The 17,761-nt window shown below is 41.7% G+C and overlaps 1 protein-coding gene across 4 annotated transcripts in view; it reads left to right on the plus strand.

The window, feature by feature from the left end:
• Positions 1-17,761, plus strand: part of MTUS2 (microtubule associated scaffold protein 2) — a gene marked incomplete at its 5' end in the record, with an annotated part of 410,463 nt that overhangs the window by 339,220 nt on the left and 53,482 nt on the right. For 3 of the 4 annotated variants that reach the window (XM_081286221.1, XM_081286220.1, XM_081286222.1), the window contains one exon: positions 16,240-16,306. In XM_081286221.1, the coding sequence (XP_081142347.1) occupies positions 16,240-16,306 (67 nt within the window). Of the gene's footprint in view, positions 1-3,486; positions 4,442-16,239; positions 16,307-17,761 lie in introns of those variants that run through there. The other variant, XM_081286223.1, reaches the window with a different exon arrangement.

A 17,761-nucleotide genomic window follows, 5' to 3' on the forward strand; every position in this document is an offset into this window, starting at 1 on the left:
AAGGGGTTTATTAAAAAAAAATTGGCTCATGGAAGGAAAGGAGGAAGATGCCTTTAGTCTGTCTTTCCTGTACATACTACATTGTAGGGCATTGAAATAACCTGAGTTGACAAACGCTGGGATAGTGTTGATGTCGAGGAGGAGGATTTTGCTGTGTTGGGGATAAAACCCAATGTCTTGCACAAGCTAGTTAAGTGCTCTGCTCCTGAGCTATATCCCAACCTGAAAATTTGTTTTTTATATAACAATTTTAACTAATAAGTGTAAAAAGACAAAAACCATCAGAACATCATTTTATACCCCCTCCAGTGAAATAACGAGTTCGGGTAGTAGTTATTAATAGATGCAACTCTTAGGTGAAAGTTTGATGGGAAACTTGAAGTGGCAGAGATGAGCTTATCACATCCTGATTCATTGTAACTCACTAACAAGGAAACCCAGACAGTGTGCTTGGGCCACATGATGTCCACGTCACATCTGAAGTATCATTACCCCTGCAAAACTGAACTTGAATCTAATGCAGACTTGAGGATTAAATCTCCTCTAAAGGGATGTAGGCAGGAGTGAAATGATACTACAAGGAAGCAAGGAGGCCAGTTCAGCTTGGGGGACCTTCCTCAAGACTGCTGGCCCAGTTCTGAGCAAGGCAGTGGCATGAGGAAGAAAGAAGGGAGCCTGAGGTTGCTGCCCGTAAGAGACCCAGGGGGCTTAAAACCGAACAAAACACATGAGCCTGGTCGGGGTCCTGATTCACACAAACAAACTATATACAAAAATTAGAAACCAAAATTTTGTTATAGCATAGGTATCCGATGCCAGGGACATATTGTCAGTTTTATTTAATGTATAATGGCACTGTGGTTATGTAAGAAGATGTTCACAATTTTTAGCCATGTCTACTGAAGCATATGCAACTATTTAAAATACTCTAGCAACCGTTTAAAATATTTTAGGTAGAAAAAAGAAAAAGAAAGGGACAAAACAAGGTGACAAAAATCTTGGTGATGGTGGAATCTGGGTGATGAAAGGTTAATTTGGAAAAGGTAAAAAATGGATAGATGAAACAGATGTTTCAACAGATGTCAAAATCTTGATGGTTGTTGAAACTGGACACGGGAAGAGGAAGGTCCTTTGTATTTATCTCTATTTGGGGTATGCATATTATTTTTATAACATGAAAACAAAACAAAGAAGACACAATTCTAGAACACTGGTACATTTCTCATCATGGGGGTTATTTGGGCTGAGATCACGCCACATGTGTGGTTTCAGGATGGACTGAGCCAACCCCAGCGCTTGTCCTTTAGTGCTCTCTGAGCACAGGAAGAGAAGCGGAACTTTCTTTGGGGGGGATTCTGCAGTCTCACCCTCTTCTCCTTGGACAACTGCTAGCAAGAGCTCTCATACATGGCCCAAAAATAAGCAGCAGTTTTCTCCTAAGATGCAGTCTAAATTCTAATTTAGAAAGAAATCCTTTCCTAAGGCAAACTTTATCTGAAGTAAGATCATTTTTGCCTGAAGAAATCATTCTTTCCATCATGCTGGGGAGAGGGTTAGCTTTGTGCAACCTCCCCCAGGGCCTCTGGCTCTTCCACAAGGGCCTCTGCCTATCTTGATTTGGTGGATACTTGTTGTACAGGGGCTCTTTGCCTCCAGGGGACTTCAAGCCACCACATTTTTGTTTAATTATGGTAAAATACAAATAAAATTTACCATTTTAACTATTGTTAAACACACAGTTCAGTGTTGTTGAATATATTCACATTGTGCCATCTCCAGAACCTTCTTCATCTTGCAGAACTGAAAGTCTGAACCGGTTAAACAGATCCCGTCTCCCCATGACAACCAGTTTCTGTGAATTGCTAACTCTAGGTTCTCATATAAGTGGAATCATGCAATATGTATCCTTTTGTATTTAGCTGATTTTACTTAGCACAGTATCTTCAAGGTTCATCCAAGTTGTAGAAATTTGTAGCATCAAATTTCCTGCCCTTTACAGTATGGGGGTGCAGCTCAGTGTAGAGCACATGGCATGCACAAATCCCTGAGTTCTATCCCCAGAACCAAAGGGAAAAAAAAAAACTTCCCTTTTAGGGCTAAATAATATTCCATTGCAGGTATGCACCACATTTTCTTTATTCATTCGTCCTTTAATACACACTTGTTTACTTTTACATTTGGCTCTTGTAAATAAGGCCACTATGAACATGGGTGTACAAAACAACTACTTCTTGCAATTTAAAGTTTTTCTCCCAAGGTTTCAAAAGTTCTAGGGACATCTTTCATCCCAGGTTCATGTTCAAGGTACTGGACGCTAGGCCAGCCCAATCTCACCACCAAAGAGCATATAAGACTGTGAGAGGAGGCAGCTCTGTTCAACATCACAGAGCCCGGACAGTGGGTAGTCCTTGCCTATTCCCTAGTTTACTTCTTTTAAAACAATAAAACTAAAACATACTGGCAATAGGCTGAAAGTGTAAATGAGCTCATTCACCTGTTTCCCATCTCCAAGGGCTGGCTACTATTTCATGGATAGCATTTGTGCTTTCAAAGCGTCATTCTAAACATAAACAAATGCATCCACAAATGAACTTGCTTGCTTTGTTTTTGATAAAAGTTTACTTTCCCTGGGTGGGCATGGTGGTGCTCACCTGAAATTCCAGCTCCTCAGAAGGCTGAGGCAGGAGGATCCCAAGCAACTCAGTGAGACCCTGTCTGTAAATAAACTACAAAATAGGGCTGGGGATGTGACTTGGTGCCCCTGATTTCAATCCCTGGTTACAACCCCACAAAAAAAAAAAAAAAAAAAAAGTTTACTTTTTCTCAACAGTGTATCACCTTGCCATATAGTGGGAAGGTTTCAGAAACCTAGGGTATTTCCTATTTTTATGCTGTTACAAATGATGTTGAATTGAAGATCCTGACGCACACACTCTTGCATATTAGTGTATTACCGTAGGATAGAAGGGAAAATCTTGGGTCAAAAAGTATATGGATATTTTAAAATGTGGTAGGTATGGCCAAATTGCCTTCCTAAAGGATTATGCTAATTTATCTGCTAGCTTTAAAAAGATTTGCACTTATTTTGTCACATTTAAGACAAGCATTCCAAATATTCCACTTTGTCCATATTTGACCAAATACTTTTGTCTTTCTACAAGTAAATCTACATTGCCTGTACTAGCTACTTAGTTAAAATCTGCTTAGAAAATCTCAGTTAAATTAGTAAAATCACCTAATTTCAGCAACTATTGTCTGCTTCTAGCCCAGGCAACTTTATTGGATGAAAATGTAATTGTGTATTTCTGCTCATGACAAATTTTGGAATTTCTCCTCTGGGTCAAAGTCAATCTTGCCAATATTTGCATCTTTAATTTCAGGATTACATAAATATAATTTTTAAATACCAAGTCAGTTTTGAAAATATCTTTTGCCCTCTTCTATTTTTAATTTTTTTAATTAAAAATAATTAATCAATTAAAAATCAAGTCCTCTCAGCTTTTATGCCCATTTGCTTTGGAGAAATACCTGGAAAAATATATCCCAACCACAATTTTAATTACCGAAGCCACTTGGATGGTTTGTATACGTGATTTCACAATTATGTCTCAAAATCAGGCACTGGGTTCGATCCTAGCACCACATAAAAACAAATACAGGCATTGAGTCCATATACAACTAAAAAAAAATTTTTTTTAAAAATTATATTACAAATGTAAAGATTTCATCAAAGAAAGTCAAAAACTGTTTATGGCATGAAATTGGAAAATGGTTCTCATGGGCAACAAATGGAGTTGCCGGGGAGGAGAGGCCTCATCATGACACTTACAAAGGTCTTTACTTCTTAGAAGAGCAGAAAGCCCGGATCTGACCGCTCTCGGCCCGGTGGTCCTCAGACCGTCCCTGGAAGCCCGGCTCCTTTTGTGTGCGTCCTGCGTCCTCTCCAGGCGTGTCTGCGTGGTGCAGGGCGCGTCCGCACTCGGGAGGGCTGGGAGCGGCTGCCGGCTGAGAGCAGGCTGGCTGTCCTCCGGGGGAGATGGCACTGGCGGATGCTCCGTTGTTAGGCGACTATTGATTTGCCTCACTCTGAGGATTCCGGGGGCACAGTGACCCTCCCTGCTGCCTGTCGCCTCCCTTCCTCCCGCCCGCCAGGGTGGCCTCCCGCAGCAGGATTCCTGAGGCTGCCGCTCCGCCCTCCTCTGCCTCCCAACCCTCCGGCGCCTGGATACCTGAAGTTATTAGGAGAAATAAGGTAGCCGAAGGGACCACATGGAAGTTGTGACAGCTCCCGGCGGCGCGCCCCTTTCTCGAGTGCCAGTTCCTCGGCTTAGGAATCACCGCTGACACGTTGAAAGCAGGAGGTCCCCCTACCAGCCAGCCTGCCGGGATGGGCCATTGCTGCTGCAAGCCTTATTACTGCCTTCAGTGCCTGGACAAGACGGTACTTTGCCTTCCCTCTCTCTCTTCTTCCCCCTCCTCCTTGGCCAGGGCAGAGAGAAAGCCGCCAGCCGACCGCCTCTGTCCCTCGGCTCCCCAGCATGCGTGTGCGCTTTGTTGGTGCCCAGGACCCTCCCTTTCCCCGTTCCAGGGTGCTGAATTGTGAGTGGTGTTCACAGAAACATTTGGTCTCACATACTCTGCAGTGCCTTACATAATTTGGTATTCTGCAGTCACCAATGGAACTGTTGCATTTTCCTGAAATAGTAGAAACATCTCAAAACCCCAACAGTCAAGAAATCCTTGGAATATTCTTAATGCATTGTAACGTACCTGGAAGACCTAAGATGAACGTCCAAGAGGGGATTGCAGGTTAGCTAGGCATGTTCTTCTTCCCCAAGCTGGAACTTTGAAAGTTTCCCTCTCCACCCCCCATCCCCCACCCATAGCATAACCCTGTAGTTTGTATCCTTCATGTCAGGAAAAAAACAGCACACCCAGGTGTAGTTCTTCCTTCTGTACTTCATCACATCAGAGAGTGGTGAATAACACAGAGATGAAAACCTGAAGAACCAGGGAGTCTGAGGGTGTGTTCAAGGATTCACTAGAAGGAAAATTCACAGCCAGGGAACTGAAAATAGAGTATGCAGAGAATTGTAAGGCAATTCCTGCACAAAGCCTTTCTTTGCTTTTGACACTTGCCTGATCTGTGCGCTTACAGAGGGATTAGGATATGCTTTTAATTTCAGCACTCGATAACTGTTGGCAAGGGCTCTTGTCTCTGTGATATATTTTATTATCATGCACATTCGAATTTCTCAAAGATGCATGAAATGGGATTTCACAGGGGGTGAAATTGCCTCCTTTCTACTCATGTGGGCATCAGCTACTAGATAGCTTGGGGTATAGTATGTGACCAGGTGAAGGAAAAATATATGGCTTAATTTAAAACTCATTACAGGGCCATCACTGGGGAACATCTTACTTATCAGTTCTTATGAACTTTGACCTAAAGTAGGCTTATATACCCACCCCAGAAAATTAAACTGGTACCTTAAAGTCATTTGGTATTTTTGTTCCAATAGAAATAACCATTTCAGTGGGTTTGGCTTTTGCCACCCTGAGTATGAACCATATTTCTGTTTTAACAAACAGAAATATAAAATATTTGCACCCAATCATCTGCAAACCCCACATTGAAGTGGTTAAGCCCTTTTGTAAGAGAAGTGGTCACAAAGAAGAGTCCAAGGAAGTATAACAATGGTTGTGATAAAAGGGAAAGATACACCATGTGTACAGCAATAGTATAAAGTTTCTATTCCCAAGCCCTGATAGGAATGTCTGAGAAATAGGGTCTTTAAAATGTTAGGCCTTTAAGAAAATATATTTTAAAGTGAGTCTGTCCCCAATTGTCTTTCAAATCAAGTTCCTGAAAATAAATATCCCTGTATAATTCTTGAATTCAGAGGTTTGGGAAAAATAATTCAATGTTATTTTTTCTCTTTAGCAGTGTGACGTTTAAGTAGCTTTTAAATGTTTTAGCCTTGAAATTAAATTCAGTACAAATTATTCTTCCTGGATGAAAACTTAAAGACTTATGCTATGCCTATAAACTTTTCCATTATGTTCATACTCCTATATTTCAGAATAGTATTCCATTTGAGGTTTTACAGATATATATTCATAGGTGCTTTTTAAAGGAATTGAAGACTTTCTTTTTTAAAACAAGAGAAGGAATTGTTTTGTTTATTTGCTTGCTTTGTAGGATAAATTCACAGGCAGTCTCCCCAAATCATTTATTACTTGATAAGGACCTAATAGATCAGCATTGTGTATTGGGACAGTACGGGATTCCACTGAAGTCTCCAACTTCAGAACTCAGTACTGAAATGCCACAGAACCCTTCAGGGTCTTAATCAGCTTCATCTACCCCGGTATCAGCATGGTTTGAAGAGAGCGGTCTGATAAAACTTCTGTTTACCTTAGTCCAGCTTAATAACCCTTTAAAAAAGAACATTTCCTCAGCAACTTATATAGGTACAGAATAGAAATCCTTATTTTGAGAAGTAAAAATTTCTTTCTTTTTTTTATAGTTCACTCATAGTACAAAGATGTTTTGGAAAACATGGTAAGTTAGAGATACTCTTAACAGTCAGTTTCAGAGGTTGGACTAAGAAATAGGAATCTGGGGATGCTTCTTTCTTTAGCATCTGTTTATTGGGACTGACGTTTGTGGGGAAAACTAGAATCTTGTCTAGAGTATAAAATGAAAAAAAAATTTTTTTGTTCAATGAACAAATGGTTTGCAAAAGCTCTTTGTGTTTATGTACTTCCAACTTAAAAAACCCATCCAATTAGCAATATTTATTTCTGGTTGATTCTGTCCCTTGTTAGTATGGGAACTAGTAAAGTATTCTAAAAAGGCACTGTCAGTTATTGGTTTCGTTGTACTTCTAGCTTTTCCAGAGAAACCACAAGTTGGCTAGGCAACAATAGTGCATACAGAGCACTTGATTAAACAGTAGGAAAAGTCTGAGGAAGAGTAGGTGAAAGTTCTGTGATTCTGTTCATACTTGTTTCTGGTCCAAGGAAAAGCAAGTACAGCACCGTGGACTAACTTTCTTGGAAAAACTGGAACATGAATTACACTTTAAGCTTGCGGTGGAATTTTATTGAACTCGAGAGGAGAAGAATATAATTTCAAGCAAGGAGTGCATGAGGAAAAGTGTTTTCACCCAATCGGATGACATACAAGAGGGCAAACACAGTAGGAAATACAGCACAGAGGGAGCCTGAGGGGATTTTCAGAAAATTTCAGATTTTGGTCTTTTAACTTGAAAATAATTAATAAAAAGTAGGGACTTATCTTGGGGTTTTGAGCAGAACTGAAATCTGCAGAAATATTCCTCTGTATTATGTTGAGTTAAAAGGCATGACCCAGGAATTCTGGCCATTGGAACATCAGGATGGATCCCAAAGGGTCCCTTCACCATGGACCCAGTGTGGTCCAGGATGAAGCATGATGCTGTATGTACCAAAACTTCTTAACTTCCCAGAAGTGATGGATTTTAGGAAGGCTGAATTATTAAGAGAACTAGATGTACCAACTAGAATGCCAACCTGTTTTTTTTTTTTTTTTAACAATCAGAAGTATAATTCAACAAGCAAATGAATGGCAACAAACCTGTTATTTCTTTTTGGAATCAAGAGTCTAGCTTTGAGAAGCTCTGATATAAATAGAATCTGAGCCACAAATCATGTTATTGAAGAATCCAGTGGCTTCTGGCCTCAAGGGCCCATGACCATCCCCCACGCCCCCTTGCCTGACATGCACTTGAGAGGGCTGCATGATTACTCTTGGCCCTGGTGACTGTCTCTTCTAAGCTCCTTTGCTGGCCAACTCTCCTTGTAATGGATTTGTCCTTTCTCATACTGTCTTAACAGATTGATCATGTTGCCAGGTCTTGCTGGGTTAGGATCTATCCTGAGGCCTGTAGAAGCTACTTGCATATCTCTAAACTAATCTGTCAAAAAAAAAACTTTTCATTTTTTAATTTTTTCTAATTATACATGTCAGTAAAATGCATTTTTGACACATTGTATACAAATGGAGCACAGCTTCTCCTTCCTCTGACTGAACATGGTGCAGAATCACACAGGTAGTTGATTACAATCTTGGTTACAACTAGAGCTAATCTTATCTACCTTTTCTTTAAATTCTTGGTAGAGGTGGGAGTTGAGACAACAACCTCTCTGTCCCTCCCAGGTATGTGTGGTGCTCTGACATAATGCATTTGGGAAGGTGATTAGAGACAGGTAGGTCCAGAAAAGGTCAAGAACTTCTACAGCGCAACATAAATAGATTAAAAATCATGGTTTGGGCTAATTTTCCTTTCTTCTGCACTTACTCAGGGACGTAGAATTTCCCAATTTCTCATCATTACTTCCTTGGATTAGCATTCTTTCCCCTTGGCCCAATTAATCTCTGTCCTTTCCAATTGCTCATTAGTAATCCAGATATGGATTTCTCTTATATCTCAGATACGATATTGCCTCATTACCTACAGGCTCTTAGGTAAACTAGATGTTTCTGTTTAACCAGGGACTCTCCCCAGTGTACATGAGGTCGAAGGTTAGAATTTCTGAGTTTAGTCATTTTTAGTTCTTTTAATACAAGATTTGGCTTTGCTTGTTTTGCACACAATTAGACATTTAAATGTATTGAAGAGCATTAAATTTGAATGATATTTTGCCTTTGATGGATTTATATTAAATTACATTTCAAAAGCAAATCATTATACAAAATTACAGTGGTCTTAGAGTTAATTATATGTGAAATAAATAATACTTATTGATGAACTGAGACACAGTATCAGTGCTGCCTTCAAGCCATAATAACTAAAATGAAAAATAAAAGGTCAGTCTACCTCCCAAGGGTTTTTTCCACAGAGCCATATTATGAATCTGGCCAGTCTTCATAATATTCATATTGAAAATGAATGCAGTAGTCACAAAGGTGCCCTGAAAACAGCTCTGAAGACGTACATGTTCTGCTGATGTCACCTTGTGGCTGGCTCTTTTAGAAATATGAAAGCAAATATTTCCTTAGTAAGACAAAGTTGCACTGTGTTGCAATAAACCCTAACCTAAATTCAAGGTTGAAAAGCAGTATTGTTTCAGAGAAGAAAGAAAACTTCTTAAACTCTATGCCATTTAGTATGTGTGTATGTCGTGTGTGAATTTTTAAAATTCACAATAGAAAGGATGCATGTATTTCCTCAAATGCCAGAATTCCATAAACTTTGCATTTTATCCCTCTTTTGTTTGGCTTTGAAAAATATGACAGAGGTTACATGTTGGATTTTCCTGATCTGCACTGATTTCAGAGCTAAAAATAGGAAAGAATAATTAAGACAGTCTTTTGGCTTACATTTGTAAATTTTCTTTCCTTTTCTTTAATATATGTGTGTGCATAGATACAAACACACACACACACACGTGTATATATGTAAGTATGTATGTATATCTATATCTATACATACACACACACACACACACACACACACGTATAAACAATCTTGTGAGGGAGAAAATGAGTTGATAAAAATGCTCAGCACTACAGTGAATTTTAGGAAACTGTCCTCAGTACTCCTTGAAACTAACCAAGCATTCCTACAGGAAGTATCACAAGCAGAGCAGGAACCTGGAGAGAAAAAGAAGAAAGGCCCTGGGTCAGTCATAGTGGCCCATGCCTCTGATTCCAGCTACTCAGGAGGCTGAAACAGGAGGATCAAAAGTTCAAGACCAGCCTGGGCAACTTAGGGGGACATTGTCTCAAAATAACATAAAAGGGGCTGGGGATGTAGCTCTGTGGCAGAGTACTTGCCTAGCATGCGCCAGGCCCTAGATTCAATACCCACTATTGCAAAATAAATAAATAGTATCTAGTGGTATGACAGAAGTTACCAGAAAGACCCAGGTGCTATTTTGTGTCACTGGTTCTCCTGGTCTTTTTCTGGGGTGCCACTTTAAATCCCTCTGTTTATTCATCCTGTGGTCTCAGTTTAAATCTTTAAGACAGCCTTGCCCCAGTGAATTAAATCATGTTGTTTTGGCATTGTTTATGCACTGACTAACTCTGAGAGACAACCTCTTCAAAAGCAGAAATACCCTGCCTGGTGCGTTATAGTCACTCAGGAAGAATATGTTGTTTTGTATGAGTTTCCTATCTCTGGATTAATTAGGGGTGAGTGCACCTCAGAATCACCCAGTACTCATTTTTAAAACAGGCGTTTTAAAAATGAGTATTGGTTTCTTATTTGAGGAGGGGTTAGGTGGCCAGCGCCCGAGTGTGGAATCTCACGGGTGATGCTAACAATGAGAGGCATTTTCATTCCCTGTCCCCACCGTGTTCACAGGGTGGCATCAACCATCTGAGCAGAGAACTCTCATTGACCAAGCATGTTGAAATAACAGAGTGTGGCAGCTTTGCTTGGGGCTTGTCCACACATCCAGTTGCTTGAAGTTAATGAAATGATGAGTAGGTTGTATGCTTTATCAGGCTTCCCTAGCTAGGAAAAACGAAAGGCGGCATTCTCCCAGGAGTTTGGGAAAGACCTTGGCATTTGGGATCCAGGTCTAAAAAGAAGGGTAGGCTCCACCAGAGCAGATCTGCAGTGGTGCGTTTGGGTGTAGGAGTAAAGGGGGTGGTTGGATGTTTCATGGGACTAACTCATCTCGGATTCCATCTTTGAATGGCCTCCATAGACCATGCAGAAAAGAATGGAGAATTAGGAGTGCAAAGAGAGAGAGACGTGACTAAATAAAAGAGGTGGCTAAGAAGATGCAGCTGCTGGTTTGGATTATAGAAGAGTGTTCCAATGCGTGTCCAGTTCCAGTTAAGCCTGCCGTGGAGTAAACAGTCACTTTAGAGGAATGGCCTTCTTTGGCTTTGTGATTCCTGGACTATATCACCAGGATAGTTTGGATGGTTAAGTACCGTGTTCTATTTTTAGCTATCTTGAGTGAACACAGGATCTCATGTGCTTGGCACCAGTTAGGAATTTTCCACTCATCCCCTAGTAGGGAAGCGCTGATCTAACCCTGGGCTGTCAGAGGAGTCCTTGCTCATAGTCCAGTCATCCCACCCTGTCATCGCCCTGGACCTGCCTGAGGTTTGGGAACAACCTTTAATGAAACAACATTTCATTAACTTCAAGCAACTGGATGTGACTTTTTAGAGGGATTCCTGAATATTCCTCAGAACCTAAGGGCTTCGTAAGAGAAGACCACTGCTGGATTCCATTGAGCCAGGATGCATGGGGTGACACTTGCAGCACAGAGTAGTGATGGAAGGTTCCTTGAAGTTCACCTCTTGTCTGAGGACCGCTGTTCGTGCACTCACGGCTGTTGACTCATTTCATTGCAGGGTCACACTACATCATTCTGGTTTGGCTTGCAGGAAGCAAAGAGCAGCTTGCTTGATGCAGAGAATTTATAAATTAGGAGGGTTGATATCATTTCAAAAACAAGCACTTAAGAAAGAAGAGCTGTTGCCAGGCTGCACCGGCTGGCTGGCTTTTGGGAGCTCGGGCTGAGCTGTGCCCGACAAGAATGTGTTCAGAGGCCATCAGAAAGGTCTTTCCAGAGCTGTCAGGGATAACTAAATAGCTACCCTATCTGAAGTTACAGCCCCGTGGAGGCTGTACTGAAGAGGGTCCACACACTGGAAATGTACCAAGATGCAACCCACAAATCTATAGCAACGACAAACCCAGGGAGTGCAGGCTGTCTGGTGGGGAGTGAGGCAGCCAGAGAATTTTCCATGGGGCCAGATCAGTCAGGAGCTGGCTCTGCCTCTCCCTGAGTCAGACGTGAAAAGCTGAGTGGTTCAAGTGCCAAGATCCAGTCTGAGGGCAAATGCAATTTGAATCCATGAAAGTGAAGAACAGTGGGGGTGCAGGATTGGAACTCCCACCTTTGCTGTTTCCTAGCAGGTTGTGCAGAGAGGGGCTGGTTACTTCCCTGAAGAGCCCCAGCTCCCTCACCCATAAAGGGAAATAAACCAGAGGAAACCTGGACAGTATAATTGGCCCTTGTATCTGTGGATTCTGTATCCACAGATCCAACCAATCACAGATCAAACATATTCAGGGGGAAAAATCGCATCTGATTGAACATGTGCAGACCTTTTTTTTTTTTCTTGTCACCATCCCCTAAATAATACAGCATAAGAGCCATTTATAACTCTTATTAGGCAAAATTTATAATTAGGGATTATAAATCATCTAGAGATGATTTAAAGTCTGCAGGAGAGTATCCATAGGTTATATGCAAATACTACACATCTTATATCAGGGACTTGAGCATCTATGAATGTTGGTATCCTAGTTGGGACTGGGAATCCTGGAACCAAGTTCCGCTGACACCAAGAGACAACTATACTTTGAGTAGTATAAGGGAAAAGGCTCACCCAGCACTGGGCCTGGCCTATAATCAGTGCTAGGTAGAGGTTAGCATGGATAATAATCTTTATTAATTAGTGAATAATCTTTAGCCAGAACTTACAGACCCATCTTTTATTCGGTACTGTGCAGGGGATGGAACCCAGGACTCTTGCATGCTAGGCAAGTACTCCACCACTGAATGACATCCCCGACCCTCGTATGTTCCTTAAATAATTTTAGTCGGGAGTTTGTAGCTTATGTTCGGCAGCCCACCCTTCCTTGCTGAGGCATCTGATGACTCTACTTGAAACTGGTTGGTTTTCTAGTGTGAACCTGAAAATAAGATGGCCATGCGAGACTGAATGGGGTCAGCCTTGTTCAGTCTTTATTTTATTTTTAAATGTTTTGTGCTGCTGGGGATCCACTGCTTGTGAGGCAGGCACTCTACCACTGAGCCACACCCCAGCCCTTATTCAGGCTAACCCATCCCTCTGATGGCAGCCTGCTTGCTCAGGTGGGGAAGGTTCAGGGTCTCCAGTCTCACTTCTGTTTCCTTCCCACTTCTCCTTCTACATCTCTTCCCATCCGTCTTCTTCCCCCCCCCATTCTCCTTTTTTTTTAATTCTCTCACCCCTTCCCTGTCAATTTTACTTGTTTCTCCTAAAGGCCTGGCCACCAAGCGTTGGCATTAGCTTTCCACTGAAGTGATTCAGTCTTCATCCTCCACCTCCTCCATCACCAGTAGGTACCTGCTGAGTCCAGTCCCCTCTCAAGGGGCCTTCCAGCCACTCTTCCCCAAATGCCTGACTATTCTGTGCCCCCCACCCCCACCTCTTAAAGGCTCCACAGCATCTCCCACTAGCACCTCCCCTGGGGACCAAGCCTTTAACAATGGGCTTTGGGGAGACATTGAACTTGCAAAGTATAGCAAACATTCACAAGGCCCTGATGGTATTTGCACACAGTATTTGGTCTGCATTTTAGCCAGAATGGTCTGTTGTGATGTGGAAAACCCCTGGGGCAGGACTCTGCTAAGACCTGATAGGCCTACAGGAGCTCAGGAAAATGTTGGCTTTGGAATAGAAATGGAAGTTAGTTTGTTGTTTTTGTTAAGTTCTGGCGGTTCCCTGCTACACCTGGCTGAGGCTATTTCTCAACTGATAAATACAGGATTTCAGTTCTCTGGCTGTGTTTGGGAATTAGAGGATATGAGTATTCAAAATTGTCTTTGATAAGGAGAAGCAAGTTAGTTTTTTTTTTTTAATTAAGATTATCTTATGGTAAATAATGCAATGACCACTGTCCAAAATACTAACAAGTTGGTTGTCAGCTGGCAATATTGTTAGAACAGTGTATAATCCCTGGGATCAGTTTGATTAGGACGTTTTTCCCTCTTCTGGGTTCTGTATTCTTTGAGCTGCATCAAAACTTAGTGTAGGGGCTGGAGATGTGGCTCGGGAGGAAGTGCTTGCCTAGCATGTGTGAGACCCCTGGGCTTGATCTCCAGTTCAGGAAAAAAAAAAAAAAAACACCTTTGAGTAGAGTCTGGGCAGAGCCAGGGAGGTGCTCCAGACCCAGAGGACAAGAATGATGTGTAAATTAGAAACACAGTTGATAATTAATATGGAAAAGTACCTATTAGTTATAGGATATTATCTACTTGCAAATAAAATAAAAAGAAACCCTACAACTATAACAACACCTCACACTGGAATGAGCTTGCTAACTGCCGGACACTCTTGCAAGTTCATCACATATGTCACTTTATTTAGCCCTCATGGCAACCCTGTGCAGTGGGTATGGCATGGAGGTAGCATCATTTAACCATTAGGAAGATGGACACTCTCAGACCTGAGTTCAGGGAAAGCAAGGCTGCTGGAGACTGGATGAGATGGGGAAACCCATCGTAGTTCATTTGGGCTGCTATCACAAAATATCTTAAATTGGGTGGCTTATAAACAAGAGAAATTTACTTCCTACAGTTCTGGAGGCTGGGAAGTCCAAGATCGAGGTGCCAACAGATCTGGCCTGGTGAGGGCCCACTTATAGTGGCTTCTTGCTGTATCCTCACTTGCTGAAGGGGCAAGGCTGTTCTCTGAGACTTTTGTTTTGTTTTTAGAAAGGCATTAATCCCATTCATGAGGGCTCCACCCTCTGACCTAATCACCTTCCAAATGCCCCAACCCCTAATAACATCACCTCGGGTGTTAAGATTTTGACACATGAACTTGGGGGACACAAACATTTAGACCACAGCAGAGTCCGTTGTCCCTCAAAGGATGGATCTGTTGCTACTTTCTTAAAAAGAAATATTAGCTAATAATTGTTGATACTTGTGACAATAATAATTCTCGATTTTTTATGAAAAAAGTTCTATTCTTGGTATTAAGAATATTATGACTTTGCTTAGCATCGGCCTTTTGGATAACCCAAGATTCTCCTAGGAACTCAAAGTAGCAACCCTTGTTACCCAAGTCCAAATGCAGCACATGCAGATTCTGAGAATCACCTTTAGTTTCATTCATTGAGCACAGGTTCATCAGAGGTGCTGAAACCAAAAGCAAAGTAAGGAAAGAACATTATTTTCGTTATAACAAAATACCTGAGATGATTAACTTAAAAAAGAGAAAAGTTTTATTTTGGATCAAAGTTTTGGAGGTTCCAGCCCAAGATCAGTTGAGCCCATTGCTTTGGGCTTCTCCTGGGTGGTAGACAGTGAAGGCAGCATGTGACAGAGCAAACTGCTCACCTCATGGCCACCTCATGAAGCAAAAGAGAAAGAGATCCCACAATCCCCTTAAATGCCCCCAATGACCTAAGAACCTCCCAGTAAGCCCCACCTCTTAAAGGCTCCACAGCATCTCCCGATGGCACCATCCTGGGGACCAAGCCTTTAACACAGGGGCCTTTGGAGGACATTGAACATGCAAAGCATAAAAAATATTCCCAAGGTCCTAATTCGATCTAAACTAGGTAGTTGGTCTACATTTTAGCCAAAATTCTCTCTCTGGACATCAGCTTATTGGGGATTACATTCTGTTGAGTGACAGATTTTCTTTGAAGGGCTGGTACCTCTGACTTATTGCCAGCATTCCTAATATTAGTGATGTTATTTAGTAATAAAATCATAATAAACTCTTTATGGTGACTCAGTCACCCAGCTCACACATTCAGCCCATCTTCAACTACTTCTCTATTATGAGTCACGGAAAATATTTGATTTGAAAACAACGTGGTGGTCAGTGAGTTGCAAATGGCATATTTTGCACTATGTGTGATTTCTTCCTGTCCCTTCTATTAATGTCAATAGTGGAACAAAAAAAAAAAAATGGAAACCTGATGTACTGTTGCTGAGAATGTTTCAAGTCAAGGCTTCTGTTGTGATCGCCATTATTCATTAGGTAGCTACCCAGGTATGGACAAAAGGGTAAGTTTAAGGGGACAGTGGCAAAGCAAGATTCTGTCCCTCAGAGAACGAAAACATGGACTTTTTCAAGGTCAAAAATCTCAACGAGTTACAGGAGTTAGTGGTGTTTAATAATATATGACAGTTTATTGATGTGTAGGAGACAGATGTGCAAGAAATTGTGGCAGGATGATTTACAAGAGTGTAACAGAAAAGCACAACCATGGGTGTTATTAATATTATATTGCAGGCTTTGCCATTTTAATGAATACAAATGAATGAGTCAGAGTTGGCTTTGTAAGTTTTTATATGCTTATATAATTAGAAAAATTATCTCCTTAAGGGCTGGACTTATAAATATTTGCTTAATATGATTCATTAATTAAACATGTGAAAATACTTATTTAGCATAAAACTAGGGGACTCTCGGTATCCGTTTTGTTTTTTCAGAATGAAAGTGCCCTTGTGAAAGAAAAAGAGCTGTCAATCGAACTTGCAAACATCAGGGATGAAGTTGGTAAGTAGGGCATTGGAAATGAGGACCATAAAGAATGTCTTTTCCTGATTCCTGTGAATGTGTAACAAAAGCAATTATGTCTCCTGTAAAAAGCCTGAGCAAACCTGCCTGAACAAATGAAGTGGCTTACCCAGCACAGCGGTAGGCTGCTGAAGCCTCATAACAGTTAGCAGTGGAACTAATCACGCCTTGACTCTGCTACTCACAGATGGCAGCACATACATCAGTCTGTGTTGTTGGCTGTGACAAGCACCCCTCTATCTAAGCACCTCTGATAATATGTGGGGCTGCCTGCTAAATGCAGATGTTGCATGGCTGCCTGCCACTGTATACAACCTGCCATGAAATACCCTGTGAACTAGAACAAGATCAAAAACAGATCTGTCTGGGTCAAAACTATGAGGATGCATGTTGAAAGGACTAATATTTGGCCATTGGAGTGTTTTAGTTCAGTCAGAACCACGAGAGGCTTTCCCAATAAGAGGGTGATCCCCAACCACTGAGGATGTGAGGAGAGATGGGCTTTCCCTCTGGACAAAGTGTTACCGCTGTTGACCGGTGACGAGTCCTTGCTTCCCCAATGTTGAAAAATAACACCAGAGAAGCACGCCGAGGCAAGGTCAGAGTGGAAAATTAGAAGTTTATTAAAGGACAGCAGAAAAGATTTCTCCCGGAGGAGGAAGGGGATCCAAGAGATGGAATCCGTGGAAGTGCGGTTGTCCCTCCATTTTATAGTTTTCGTGATGGAATGTAGGTGGGGAGGCCCGAAGGGTTGGGGCACAGGTGGCCAAAGAAGTAATCTGGGCACTTCCAAGTCGGCATCTTTAAGTTTGCTGTTCATTAACATTTCTTTGGGATGGGCTATCTTCAAATCTGTTGGGGGCTGTTTCCTGGACTTCATTAACATTCCCTGAGTTGCTCAACTTTTCCAGGAATTCATTCTCATGGCCTCCATTTTAGATTTCACTCCATATTAGACCTGATTTACCTAAGTACACTGACTACCTAATTTTAAATCTGGCTTCAAAAGGACTAGTTGGAGTATTTGCATGTTCTCACTTCTTGATCCTATTTTCTTTCTTGACCACCCATGACTCCATTTCTCCAGGAATCAATCAGCAAAAGTGAAATACACATGGCCCCTCCCTATTGGCCTGCTTTTCTTCTCCATCTGGTGTGGTCCTGGGAACAGTTCACCTGAACAGGTGTGGCCCCTCCACCAATGAAGGGACTTGGACCATCCCAGCCATCCTCAGCCGGTGGCCAGCCACACAGATAGGCAGAATGCCACCTTTCCCTGGGACCACAGGCCTGCAGCTGTGCTGTGGACAGGGCAGTGAGTTTCAAACTTAGCTTTCCTCCACTGATTTCTTTCCTCCCCCTCTTCTTTAACATTTATTTTTTCTTTCTGGTGGGTTTTGTGTCTTCTTTTGTAGTTGGAATAGATCAGCAATG

Source organism: Spermophilus citellus (assembly GCF_964194105.1).
Source record: "Spermophilus citellus genome assembly, chromosome: 1".
NCBI lineage: Eukaryota > Metazoa > Chordata > Mammalia > Rodentia > Sciuridae > Spermophilus > Spermophilus citellus.